The sequence below is a fragment of the Diabrotica virgifera genome, chromosome 8 (assembly GCF_917563875.1).
Source record: "Diabrotica virgifera virgifera chromosome 8, PGI_DIABVI_V3a".
In the NCBI taxonomy this organism is placed as follows: domain Eukaryota; kingdom Metazoa; phylum Arthropoda; class Insecta; order Coleoptera; family Chrysomelidae; genus Diabrotica; species Diabrotica virgifera.
In genome coordinates, this window is record NC_065450.1 from 12695085 (window position 1) to 12710376 (window position 15292).

The 15292-nt window shown below is 34.2% G+C and overlaps 2 protein-coding genes across 3 annotated transcripts in view; both read right to left on the bottom strand.

Moving 5' to 3' along the window:
• The window catches only part of LOC126889564 (uncharacterized), a 110267-nt gene that overhangs the window by 63811 nt on the left and 31164 nt on the right, over nucleotides 1–15292 (bottom strand). The window lies entirely within an intron of this gene.
• Nucleotides 5117–15152, bottom strand: LOC126889565 (uncharacterized). The gene is made up of 2 exons (XM_050657947.1): nucleotides 14933–15152; nucleotides 5117–8205 (listed from the first exon to the last, which is right to left on the bottom strand). The coding sequence occupies exons 1-2, from the start codon at nucleotides 15077–15079 to the stop codon at nucleotides 7765–7767; spliced, it is 588 nt and encodes a 195-aa protein (XP_050513904.1). The 5' UTR covers nucleotides 15080–15152; the 3' UTR covers nucleotides 5117–7764.

Here is a 15292-nt window from a genome sequence, read left to right on the forward strand (position 1 = left end):
TTGTGTTAGTTACACCATTTATAACTCGAGAACGACTGAACAGATTTTTATGAAATTTTACATGTATATTCTAGCGGTCTGGGAATAGGATAATATGGAGTTTCATACCCGTACGTCATAAGGGGTGTTGCCCCTCCTGATATATTTTTTTAATTTTTGGAAAAACCGTTTGTTGTGAAAACAACAGTTATTTACATTAATTTGCTTTTATAAAAATATCTCTCTGTAAATCTGTTGGGACAATCTGTATTGTGTTTAAAATATTTAATTCTCTGAAAAACTTGAGTGTAGCGTTGTGTGTTTCATAAAATATACATCTGCATTTTTTATCGTTTCGGGGTAAAAGCAGGTCATGTTGCCAAAGAAGTGTAACATGTGTTTTGCCCTTTTCAGGGCGAATAGTGTAAACTAAACTATCAAAGATAATAGTGCAGAGATTTGAATAGAATTTCAGTAGTCTCTTTCTGCTCTCCGAGTTGAACACTTTGTTCGCTTGTGCGTCTCTCTTCGCCGTAAAAATACTCTCTCCGCAATAATTAATAGATTAAAAAGACTCTTACTCTCTCTCGTTCGCTATTAAGAATATCATTTATCGTTAAGCCGCTTATTTGTTAAATTCGTTGTTTTTTTTGTTAATAAATGTTTTGTTCGCCGGATACCCTTATTTATCGCTAATACACAACCCTTTCTATCGTATTAATTAGCACCTTTAAAACCAGACCAAATCAAATTATTCGAACCAGTTCTCCTAAAAGTTCACTATTTTGTTTATATCGAAGGACGGGACATACGGGTGTGGTCCTAAAATATTCACCTATGTCCAATTAGGCAAAAGGTAATAATTAAACCATTTTTGCCACGGTGGGGTGAGATTGAATAAAAACTCACACCATTTGATGGTCTATATCGACCCGGATTTTGGTTTGGTTTTCGCGTTTGTGCCGCTTTTTCGGACATTTTTGTGTGTAATACCTCTACAAGACTTGTAGTGATATAAAAATCTCAATATGCAATATTTATATCCCACCAAGTGAAAATTTTTCAATGGCCGTAATTGAGGAACTACTTCAGCAGATCCCATCTCCCCGTATACTCCTAAGAGATTTTAATAGTCACAGCCCGTACTGGGGGTCCAAATTTCGATCATCAAAAGGAAAAACACTAGAACAATTACTTGACAGTAAGAACCTAAACATCTTGAATACAGGGGAACCCACAAGATTCAATATACAAACAGGAGAACATTCAGTTATCGACCTGAGCATGTGCGATCCTATCCTACAAACATCTTTAAATTGGGAAGTCTACCCCTACTTGTACGGTAGTGATCACTTTCCTCTCCTTATAACCCGTCCTTTCCAAACCGCATCAACAACCCCTCTCTCAAAATGGAAATTAAACCAGGCCAATTGGACACTCTTCTCAGTTGAAGTAGACCAAAATCCGTCATACCTTCCTGACCCTAGTACCTCCGATATAGCTCTAACTTATGTACAATTTTCCGAGGTACTATTGGAAGCAGGGTACAAAGCAGTGGGAAAAACCAAAACTCTAAAAACTCACACACCAGTACCGTGTTGGAATAATGAGTGTGACGAAGCCATCAAAAAATACAAGCGGGCTTTTAACAAATTCAGACGTTGTCCAACTACACAAAATCAAATAGAATATAAAAAACTAAGAGCTGAATCGCGGTATAAGATTAAGCCACCCAAAAAACAAAACTGGAATCTTTTGTGGCATCCATCAATAACTCCACCCCCCTTTCTACATTTTGGGGAAAAATTCGCCAACTATCTGGAAAACAGCAAAACGCTCAAATTATTTTTTTAAAACATGATGACAAGTTAATTACCTCAACGGAAGAAATCACAGAAATTTTTGCTGGCCTTTACGAACAAAATTCCAGCACTAGCAACTACTCTCCGAGTTTTCTTCAATACAAATCTAGAAATGAAAAGGAGCTAATCGTCGCAGAAAACACGGATGACTACATGAACTCTCTAATTTCACCAGAAGAACTGGACGATGCATTGTTTGGCATGAAAAGCTCTTCTCCAGGATCGGATGATATACCAATAATGTTTCTCCAAAAACTAAGCACAAACGCTAGATCATACCTTCTTAATGTTTTAAATCAAATGTGGAAACAACACTACTTTCCAAAATCCTGGTCAGAATCATATATTATACCAATCCCCAAACCTCAAAAACCTAAAACAGATCCCCAATCATACAGACCAATATCCCTAACCTCATCAACTTGTAAGCTACTCGAAAAGGTTATAAACCGGCGCCTTACATGGTTTTTAGAAAACAAAAAACTGCTAATCCCGGAGCAGAATGGCTTTCGTCAAAATAGATCGACCACCGATAACTTAGTTGATCTTGAAACAACACTACTTTCCAAAATCCTGGTCAGAATCATATATTATACCAATCCCCAAACCTCAAAAACCTAAAACAGATCCCCAATCATACAGACCAATATCCCTAACCTCATCAACTTGTAAGCTACTCGAAAAGGTTATAAACCGGCGCCTTACATGGTTTTTAGAAAACAAAAAACTGCTAATCCCGGAGCAGAATGGCTTTCGTCAAAATAGATCGACCACCGATAACTTAGTTGATCTTGAATCTGAAGTTCACGAAGCACTCATTAACAAACAACACTGCCTAGCTATTTTCTGCGATATAACAAAAGCCTACGATTGCACATGGAGATATGGTATAATAAAAAAGCTTCACTCCTGGGGTATTAATGGACAATTTCTAAAATTTATTCAAAATTTTCTTCAACTCAGAACATTTAAGATAAGAGCAAATGGAACACTCTCATCAACTCGAATCCAGGAAAACGGAATCCCTCAGGGCTCGCTGTTGAGTGTAACTTTATTTCTTGTTGCAATCAACGATATTTTGGAACAATGTCAACAGCCAGTTAAAGGTAGACTGTATGCGGACGACCTGGTTCTCGTACTAAGAGGAACAAATCTAGAATCCACCCAAAGAATACTTCAAAGCACATTAAATAATTTACAGAAATGGTCCGATAAAACAGGACTTAACTTCTCTAGTGAAAAAACAAAATGCCTACTTTTTCAAAAAAGCGAAAAGAGGATAATCCAGTTTTAACCTTGAATGGTAAGAATCTTATCTTTGTAAAAGAAAAAAATTTCTCGGTCTTACATTTGACAAAACATTGGTTTGGAAAAGTCACATTAAAAATTTGAAAGGTACCTGCCAACAAAGTATTAATATATTGAAGACACTATCGAGCATCTCCTGGGGCAGCGATACATCAACTCTTATACGAATTTTTTCGTCCTTAGTTAGATCAAAAATTGAATACGGCTCAGTGGTATATAACTCAGCTAAGAAATCTGTTCTTAAAGAACTAGATGTCATTCAAAATACGGGATTGCGTCTCGCTTTGGGCGTTTTTCGAACAAGTCCCATACTAAGTATATGTAATGAGTCAGGGCAAACCCCCCTAGAATTTAGACGAGATTTTTTGAGTTTGTCGTTTGCTTGTAAATTTCTATCCTCTCCAGATAACCCAGTTTATCATAATGTGCATACAAATCGTTTTAATCAGTACTTCTCATCTCACCCTCAATGCAATCCGCCTTTCTATGAACGAATCAACCGATTACTGCAAAAATATCATACAATATTCCCGACCAAATACCATCCTGCCGAAAACCCTCCTCCTCCATGGACTGTAAATAAACCAAGAATTATTACTGATCTGTCAAGATTTAATAAACATGAATCCAATCGAACCATAATATTAAATCATTTCAAAGAGATTATGGATAGATTTAGCAACTACCAACAGATATACACAGATGCATCAAAATCAGCGGACGGAGTGGGGGCAGCAATTTTTTACAATACCCATAATGCTAAATTTAAGCTGCATAACAACTGGATTATTTCCAATGCAGACCTGTATGCAATCCTTGAAGCTTTAAAATTCATTAACAAATTGAACCAGAGAAATTGCACAATCATAACGTACTCTATGAACGCCCTTGGTGATATTAAAAACATATATTCCTGCAACCCTATTCATAAAGACATTTATCAAGAACTTCAACATGCTGCAAAGGAAAACAAACACGTGGTATTAATCTGGGTTCCATCCCATATTGGAGTACACGGTGACGAGGTTGTGGACCGCCTAGCTCACGAAGCAGCAACAAGTGATCTAGTTCATCTAAATAAAATTGTGCCAGGTGATGTGAAATTGTGTCTTAAAAACGTAGTTAGTTGTGCGTGGCAAAATAAGTGGTCGCAGTGTTCCGAAAAATTAAAACAAATTAAAGGCAACGCTGTACAAAAACAGACCTTTTCTCTACCTAGGAAAAAACAAGTTATCTTCACTCGGCTCCGACTTGGTCACACCCGTCATACACATCTCTTCAAAATAACTAGAGACAATCCTCCATTCTGCCAGCAGTGTCAAACAAATGTAACAATTAAACATATATTATCCGACTGTCAAAAATACCAGCAAACGAGAAGTAAATTTAACCTTCCCAGAGACATATCTGAGCTTCTTGGAGACGATAAAAATATCAACAACATCATCAAGTTTTTAACGGATATAGGAATAAAGGACATTTATTTAATTGTACCACAAATTTTCCGGGTTTCCTTTTTGTTAGTTCATATGTATGTACTTAATATTGTAATAACTGTTTATTTTTAATAATGTATTTTCGATTGTTGTCGTTTATAACCCCAGTGGTTCGGACAACAGTAAATAAAAATAAATAAAAAAAAAATTAAAGCAGCATGCAAAGCACAAACACATAAGTTTCTGGAATTAAAACCGTCCTGTTCAGATGTTAGACTAAATCAGCCTTTTTTCAATAGAATTAATTCCCCTATCTTCCAACTCCTTTCGCAAGTCAGTAACCTTCGAATTATTTAGTGAAATCATTTTCACACAATTTATTTACAAATGATCCCCCTTTGTAAAACATTTATCTTGTACAAAAAACGTGTGTTCTAGTAGACAATAACATAAAACTATAATTTGGTAGATTTAAATTTTGTTCGGAGCTAGTAGGTTAGTCCTGTTAGTAGGAAAAAAACAAAAAAAAAGCCTTGTTCACAATTGATTTTATTGTAGCTTAGACAAGTCACTTTAGTCCATTATTATAGGTAATATATTTTTTACACATATCCAGGGGCGTGCGGTGAAATTTGAAACAGGGGAAGCAATTTATAAAAAAAATTGTAAAAACACCTATTTATAATGTAATTCAGTTCTTCTACCATTTTTCGAAAACTTGTCTATAACTTCCTTGTACAAACGTGGATATTGTGACATTTCTTTAATCAGATTATATTCAATTGGAAAAGAAAACAAGTAAAATCCTTTATAAAACGTATACATACTACTAGGTATACTCCCTAGGGAGTAAAAGTACCTTGTCTCCCTAGGGACGAAAAGTAGGTACGCCTTTCCTCCCTACAATCAGGTCAGGAAATGTATAGTTTCGGTAGAGGTAGGTGGAAAAAATATTAGTAACTCACTGGCAATATTTTTTCTGTCAATACTCAATATCCTCAGTCTCATATAAAGCTGTTAGTTCTGAACTTAATTAAATCAAGTCAAAATATTGTCCATAAAAACGCATCAAAGATTTTGTTTGTTTTTCAGGAAAATGTGTTTTTTTAATGTATTAAAATTGCACAGCTAAAGAAAGTCTAGGTCATCAAAATTCTTAAAACCTATTTTCCATTCGTTGACATATTTGATCGAAAATCTGGTAAATTGTATAGTTGGCGGTAGCACGATTCGACATCTCCAACATTATCAGTGCGTACCTATTCGTTTCCTTTTAGGCTTAACTTAACTTCTTGCCATCATATTATTCGAGCATTTTTCAAAGTCATCTCTCTCTTTTTGTTAATAATATCTTTAAATACACTAATTTTTTTACACAGAAACCAATCTCGTTTATCTTGCATTGCAATACATTAAATAAATTATCTGAGAATGGAAATATTTCTGAAAAAAGCTAAGTTATAAAGTAAAATTCAAATAATCTTTTAAACTATCCAAAAATCCTCTCGAGCTATTTATGGTTTCTGTATCCCACATTTCACATTTTCACCATTTTCCAAAACACTAATACATATTTTATAATATATTTATATAAATAATATTTATATTTAGTATTTATAATATAAATAATTCAATAAAATCCATCTTCATACTTTCAAAAAATCAGTCAACGAAGCCCGTCATTGTCAAATGCTGGTAAATCCCATTTAAATTCACCAAAAACATCTTCCTATGCAATTGACAAAACTGCTTATAAGCTAAAGATATGCCCCAAATTTGAACTCACCGCTCACCATCTAACCCCGATGATTTTTACATAGGCTTGAGTCGCTGGAGAGAAGCAACTTAAAAATCAGATTATTATGCCGATATAACTCCGAATACCACCGTAGAAATACGATCATGGTCCGAGTACGGAAGGATGCAGCATACAGCGCTACTTATACTGGTATGGGTCAGTGCTGCCGCTGAAAAATTTAGGAATGTACTAGAATTCTTCATAAAATGTACTAGATTGTACTCACTGTCACCAACAACGAAAAAATGACACTTGACAGCCCAGGAAAGAAAGTAATGACAGATAACAACCCAAAAAAGAAGAAATGACAGATGACAGGTTATTTTGTTAGATGTCAAAATAAAAGACAAAGAAAACAACAAAAACTAGTTTTATTTTTTATTTATATAATATACAGTAAAACGTAAAACCTGTCAGTAACGGCCACTAAAAATGAAAGGACTGTTGGCCGGTATTGCCAGTTTTTGTAGTCTACATAATATAATTGGTTTGTGGAATTTTTTAACTGGCCGTTTTAGTACAGGTGGCCGGTTTACACAGGTTTTACTGTAGTTTATATTTACATTAAAACAACATAACTGAAACTTTAAATACTTATTCTCACTCTAAAAATATAGAAAACAAGAAGTGTAAGTTCTAATAAAAAAATATATACATTTTTAGATGAAAGTTAAGAAACAAATACTCTTCAGTCGAGTATTAAATCAAATACTTAAAATATTTTTTGTAGAATATTGACTACTTAACAAGGCTAGACTATTTTTTGTTTATAAACATAAACCACAATAAACATGGAGGAGCCAAGACGCAAACGGCACAACGGCAGGTGTAATAAAGTGTAAACTAAAAACCAACAGAGTTGCTAGTGCCAGAGCCAGATAACTAAAAAGACAGTTCACACAACCAACATAATAACCAAAAAAGTCACTAGAAAAATCACCAAATACATAATACATCTCCTTTATTGGTTAGTATCTGTATAAAGTGAAGAAAATAGATTGTGTAATAAATGTACTAGAAATGGGTGGATAATTTACAAAATGTACTTTCGTACTCACTCGCTAAAAATGTACTAGAAATAGTACAATTGTACTAGAACGGCAGCACTGGTATGGGTACCTATTTCATTGCTTAGTTATTTACTGTATGACAAAAATAGAGTAAAATACGTTTGTCTTTTCTTATTAGGTAGGTACTTGCTGCTTGTACTACATAATTAAATATTCTCGTACGCAACTTAAAATCCTGCTTATTATGTGTTTGTCCAATTTTTTTAAAATTATCTCATTTACTCAGATGGTACGGCATTACTACGGAAACCAAGGGAAGCAATGCTTCCCTTGCTTCCATGGACTGCACGCCCCTGCACATATCTACCATATTATACATATCCACTATTAAAGAAACTATCCACTATAGAAACAAGACGTCTCACGTATTCATCCCTTGACTTTAACTTAAGGTCTTTCAGACCTCCCATTATCTCATTGGTCTCCTCATCAATCAAAGGGGGCACATCTTCATTATCAACGTAGAAGATTTCCAGGAACGCCACTGTTAAACAAAATCCATAATGAAGAAATTTTTTTAAATGTTCTTGCATAACATGCTTTGGAAACAATTTATTTACGTCGCTGCCTAGATCTGTTAAAACCGACGATAGTTCGCTGTGATAAAATTCTAAAAATTCTTTGAAGTTTGGAAAGTCTTCACTTGATAGATTTAAATAAAGAAAGGCTGAGATATCTAATATTGGTGAATGAAGACACGTTACTTGGAAATCAATCAGAGCTACATGTTGGGGGTTACTTCTATCTTTATCCTGTAAATAATAAAGTTGTATTAGTTTTGTATAATAAATTAGCTGAATTATGAAATTATTCTAAGAAATATTGTCCTTTAAAGAACAAAGAGAAATCAATAAATGTATTCAAGGCTCAAGAAAGACAGATCTACTATAGAGCATTGTTTCAATAAAATAAATTGAGGAAAAACTTTCAGAATACACGCATTTTTGTAATGTTCTTTTTAGCTTTAATCACGGAATTTGAGATTATGCAAGTGCCAGATGTAAAAGGCTACTCACAAATCAACAAAGCTTCAGCTAATATAATAAAAAAAACGGAAATACTTCAAGGAAGTGAAAACATAGTGTGTAAAATGTAGTTATTTCCTTTGGTAAAAATTATTGGACAAAATTATCATTATTGGAGTTAATGATTAATAGAAGTTAAAAAAGTACCACTACTTCAGGTTATGTGCAGGAGTATCTTAATAATATTTAGTTGTATAACAATACATGGAGCCATAATATTATGCATGATAGTAACCGCCTGTACAACTCCCAACAAAAAAAAACAGGAAGAAACAGCGACAAAAATGTTACAAACACATTAAAATGTTTTTATTATTACATAAGATGTTGGTTCAACTACTTAATAAATGCTTAAAAGGACAAAATATCTCCGATGATTGGAATGTTGGATACATCAGCTTAATATATGGTCCAGGGTAATAAGGTTTTTCCCATGACACTCGAGCAGCCAGGGTACTGAAGCGTTTTTTCGACAGGTAATACCTATAAGAGCAAATTGTAACTATTTCCTGCGTAGGATCTGGCGGCCATTTTTATTTATAAACAATTAAGCGTCAAAAAATGGCATTTTTCCTTTTTTTTTCAAATCAAAGGAAAACCGTGAAACTTATGGTTCTTTAATTACAAATATCTTTGAGAATATGGAAAAAGCTTTAAAATGACGTATTACAAAGTTTGATATATTCATTTATTGTTAATATAATTGCGAAAAATTTCGGAATTGCAAAAAAATTAATTTCGCAATATCTATTGTAAAAATCAGTCTACAGCTTTGAAATTTTTGTCATATAAGGGTTCTTTGGTGCTTAATATGTGATAAAAATTTCAAAGCGATTCATTCAATTGTTTAAATTTTATTCAAATTGTTTATCCCAGAGAGCCTTTTTTTTGCAATAACATAAGTCATAAAAAAATGACGTTAGAACCATTCCAGAGGTCAAATGAAAGAGCATGAGCTATATTTTCAACTTGGTTTAAAAAAAGCGAATAAAGAATGCATTTATTAGTAATAAATAATTATGAAAAATATCGTAAATCTTTCCTTATAATCTTTTTATTTTGTTATATAAGAAATTATATATATTTATTACAATTTTTTATCAATTATGATATAAATAACATTACTTGGTAGTTGTGCACTTAAAACAGGGTAAAAAAGTTAATTTTTTTGGAACAATGTATTCAAAAAGTTTATAAGGAAAGATTTACGATACTTTTGCATAATTATTTATTACTAATCAGTGCATTTTTTATTCGCTTTCTTTAAACCAAGTTGAAAACATAGCTTATGCTCTTCCATTTGACACCTGTGGAATGGTTCTAACATCATTTTTTTTACTTATGTTATTGCAAAAAAAAATGCTCTCTGAGATAAACAATTCGAATAAAATTTAAACAATTGAGTAAATCGCTTTGAAATTTTTATCACATATTAAGCACCAAGAAACCCTTATTTGACAAAAATTTCAAAAGTGTACACTAATTCTTACAGCAGTTTTTGCGAAAATAATTTTTTTGCAATTCCGACCTTTCTTCGCAATTATATTAACAATAAATGAGTATATAAAACTTTGTAATATGTCATTTTAAAGCTTTTTCCATAATCTCAAAGATATTTGTACTAAAAAATCATAAGTTTCACTGTTTTCCATTGATTTGAAAAAAAGTGAAAAATGCCATCTTTTGACAGTTAATTGTTTATAAATAAAAATGGCCGCCAGATCCTACGCAGGAAATAGTTACAATTTGTTCCTATAGGTATTATTTGTCGAAAAAACGCTTTAGTACCCTGGCTGCTGAAGTGTCACGAACAGGGTATATTTTTGTCTTATTACCCTGGCCACAAGAAAGGGGATAAACGCATATGCTGTAATTATAGGGGAATAACTGTTACCAGCTTAGTAGGGAGGTTGTACGGTCGAATATGAAAAGAAAAAATAGAATCGGAATACGAAGACATAGAAGAACAAAGAACAAATTTGATTTCGTGCAGGAAGATCGTGCTTTGATAATATAATCGTTCTGCAGCAGGTAATAGAAAAACGTAAGGCAAGGAATCTATCTATCCACCTGTTGTTTATGATTTAGAGAAGGCATACGACAAGGTGCCTTTGAAAACACGGTTTCAAACATTGACGAAAGTATGTGGATGTTATCGTAAATATATACAAGAAAAAATATAAAATATATAAAATGCAGGAAGTGTCGTTAAACAAGGGAACTTTATATCTGAATCATTTCCAATAACAAAGGGGCTTAAACAAGATGTTGTCTGTCTCCAACCTTATTTAAAATATATATTCAATCATCGCTAGAGTAGTGGAGGAAACAAGTATCCGGAATGGGAAGAGATATAGGCGGTGGTAAATATCTTTACAACGTAAAGACAACTTTATTTTTCGCAGATGATCAGGTCGTCGTAGCGAATAATGAGGAAGCCATGGACTTTATGTTTAGAAAACTAAAGAAAGAATATGAAAAATGGGGCCTCAGTATATATATGTCAAAGACAGAGTATCTTAAAAGAATAAAAATAATTTGGACCTACATAATATAATACCTAAAGGAGGCACTACCAAAGAGACATCGAAAACAGAACGCAGCAGGGCAAACAAGCATAAACATTATAAGCTCTCCACTATGGTCTAAATATATAAGACAAAAAATGAAATCGACAATCTATGGTACCTTGGTAGAGCCTATGATGACTTATGGGGCAGAAATTTGGCAAAACACGAAAAAATATAAAAAATAATGGAAGTAGTAGAAATGGATTTTCTAAAAAAAAACGTGTGGTATATCCAAAAAAGGTCACATCGAGAATGAAGATATTAGGTGGAGGACAAATATGTTCCAGTTTAAATAAAATTGAAACGAGACAACTAGTGTTGTCTCGGCCAAAAAAAAAGATGGCCAAAGAAAGCTTTAAATTACATTCCACAACAAAGAAGAAAAAGGGGAAGGCCTGCAGTGGCCTGGGAAGAAAATTTACGGCACATCATGAGAGATAAAGCCATCAAAGGAGACGAATATATTATGTGCAGAAAACGATGGCGGTCGAAATGCGAGAAGCTCCAGAGGCTGTAGATAGAAATAGAAATTTACAAATTTTAAATAATTACATACATGCAACTCTTTGTAAACAATGATTCATGTAAAAAACACTTCAAAATTAATTCGTCAATATTTTTAGAATCGTGGCAACTCTGTAATTTAAGCTCCAACTGAATTCTACATCCATTCTCCGGTTTGCGCGCAGCTCACGTCTATTCCTAAAATGGTGGAAGTGGAATATTTCCATATTTTAAATACATTGGAACCTCGATAAGTCGGCCCCCCATGAGCCGGAAGTCCGGCTAACCCGGACCGATTTACATCAGACAATACAATTATTTTTCAGTCTGACTTAGTTTTTACCATGAAATGAAAAATTATATACAACTGTGCGTAATTTAGATGTACTGTGCATATGTATTTCATGTTTTTTGCAATTATAATGGAGTTTACCTTAAGTATACCGTAATCCGACTTATCGAGGATCCTCTGTATTTCGAAAACAGTTGCGAACCTAAAATCAAAATAAAGGGTGATTCATTTAGAGGTACTTTTTTGGTGAGAATTATTGTTGGAAGATCGTGCTTGAATGTTGTCACCTAAAGTTGCTTTCATATTCAGTATTGTTTGACATTTCATCCTAGAAAGACTTAACTCGGCACAACGTCTAGAAATTATTTACCTGTATTACGAAAATAGGCGTTCAATTAGGAATGGGTTTCGTGCGCTTAGAGCAAAAAAAAAATGTTTTCCGATGAGGCCCATTTTTGGCGTATAAGGACGTGAATAAACAAAATGTCCGTATTTGGGTTGATGAGCAACCCAAAGAGGTTCAAAAGTTGCCAATACATTTAGAAAAAAACACTTTTTGGTGTGGTTTATGGCCCGGTGTCATCGTCGGTCTATGTTTTAGACCGGCCAGAATGTTACTGTGATCACTATCGTGATAACTATATTTATTTATTAGACCATTATCGCGCCATGATAACGGACTAATTGGTACCAGAAATTGAAGTTCGCAGTTTAAGTGACATTTGGTTCCAAAAATATGACGCCGACTGCCATACATCCCGTGAAAGCATGGCTTTACTGATAAAGCGGTTCGGTGAGCAATTTATTTCACGCTTCGGACCAGTGACTTGGCCGCCTATATCCTGTGACATCACGCGTCTTGTCGTATTCTTCTGGGGCTACCTCAAGTCCAAAGTCTACATGAATAAACCGGCTATGATTGGGGCATTGAAGGCCAGTATTACTCGAGTCACTGGTCAAATACCAATCGAAAAGCTCGAACGCGTCATCGAGAATTATACCTTCAGAATGGACCATCTTAACCACAGTCATGGTCAACATTTGAGTGAAATTATCTTTAAGAAGTAATTGTAAAGAATGGTTATTTTTTACGACAATAAACATTTTCAAATAAAATTAATTTTTTTCATTGTTTTTTTAAGTACCTCTAAATCAGTGGTTCCCAAACTTTTAATCTCGCGTACCACACACGAAATTACAATTTAGTAGCGTACCACTGAACTGTGGTAATCTTTAAAAAACCTTGAAAATGGTAAAGTAATAAAAACTGCAACAACTGTTTATGACAACATTATTATTTATTAATTATAGGAAAAAATACAATATACTCAGTGCGAAAAATGATGCTGCATGTTCGAGACAAGAGAGGAAATATCTGGCTCAGTTGTACTTAATTTCAGGCGCAAATTAGTGTCTATGTTAAGCTTGTTACGATATTTATTTTTTATTATCAACATAGCAGAAAATCCGCTCTCACAGAGATAGGTGGTTGTAAATGGAATTAGAAACAGTAATGCTTTTCTGGACAACGATGGATATTCATTTTTAACTTTTAGCCAAAATTCACACAGCTCTTCTTTGTTGAATTCCACGTGCAAAGCTCCATCGCAAGATTACTCTATCAGAGATTCCTTTTCATTTACACTTAAATTTTCACGAACACTATCCAGATCCCAAACGAATGGGTTCCTTATCCAATTGAACCCCGAATAATCTTCTTTAAAATATTCTTCAAATATTTTAACGATCATTTGCCTGTGATTTTTGATGTTATTGATCACAATTTCCCTCACAGTAAGTTCATTTTCAGTTATAAAATTTTCTAAATTAGGAAAAGATGCTAGGTTCTCATTCGACACGCTCTTTTCAATCATTTGAAATTTCTTGATAAATGCTTTTATTTTGTCATTTACTGAAAATCTATTTGTAGATCTACCTTGCAAACTTAGATTTAAGTCGTTGATGCGATTGAAAATGTCTGATAAGTAAGCCAATGATATAAGCCAGTGTTCAACTGTCAGTCGATTGCGTAATTCAAAATCAGTCCCCATCAGGAACAGCTGCACCTCAGAACGTAACTGGAATAATCTGTTCAGCATTTTGCCTCGCGAAAGCCATCTAACCTCTGTATGTAGCAGCAACTGAATATGGTTACTGCCCATTTCGGAACAAAAGTTTGAAAATAAACGAGAGTTAAGTGCCCGAGATTTAATAAAATTTACCACCTAACGCTTGTCTGTGTATACTGCAATGCATAAAAGTACAATTCTTAGCAACAGATTTTACTTTTGTGGCTACACCTCCGAATCTACCTGTCATAGCTCGAGCGCCATCAGAGCAGAAGCCAACGCAATTCATCCAGTCAAGTCCATTTTCAGCAAATAATTCATCCAGTTTGTTGAAAATTTCATCCGCGGTAGTTCGTGTTGATAACGGCTCACAGAATAAATAATCTTCCTTAATTGTTTTATTTTCATGTATATACCGCACGTAAACCATAAGTTGAGCATAGTTCGTTACATCTGTACTCTCATCAAGTTGTATCGAAAAGAAATCGCTACTTTTTACATGATTGATGACTTTATTTTTTAACATTTGTTGCCATACAGTCGATCCTACGTTGAACGGTATTATTGGACAGTGATATCAGTTCTAGCTTTTTAGCTGACGCCTCACCCAACATACAGGTAACCATATCTTTTGCTGCAGGTAACAACAGCTCTTCGTCAATTGTGTGAGCTTTTCCTGACTTTGCAATTCTTAGGCTAACTAAGAATGATGCCTCTACTGATTTTTCGGTACTACCAGTAAATGAAGACACGACTTTCTTGGTGCTGTTCATTTCTGTTAATTTTCGGGTGAAAAAATCCTTCGGTTTGCTTACTAATGTAGAATGTTTTGTGTTAAAATGACGATTCAGTAATGAGGGTTTCATACTATGATTTGATAAAATTTCAAAGCAGATGACACACTGAGGGCGTGGCTCATTATTTACATCCGTCACCGTAAATCCAATATTTATGTATTCTGGGTCATATTTTCTAGTAATTTTTCGAATTTTAGTAGGTATTTTATCTTTTTGACTTACCGCACAATCTGGCTCTGAAGTGGAACTCGATGGTAAAGAATTTTTAACATCATCTTGAATCACTGCACAATTTAATTCTTGAGATGAACTTGGTGGTACATTACTTTGAGCACAAGGTCTTTTTACACTACTAAGCCACTTATCCATGTTAATTCAAATATATTAAACTTGACTTAAAACAAATTAGATAGGTAATTTGACGAATGCTAGCTGGTTGGACGTGCATGCGGACGCTCGATAGCTTTGTCACTGTTTGACTCGCGTCGCCGAAAGATGCGCTGGCCAGCAAAATAGGCGGAGCTTATTGCAAACTAGACGCGACGCCCCCACGCGCCGTGGGGTTATTAACTCAGTAAATTT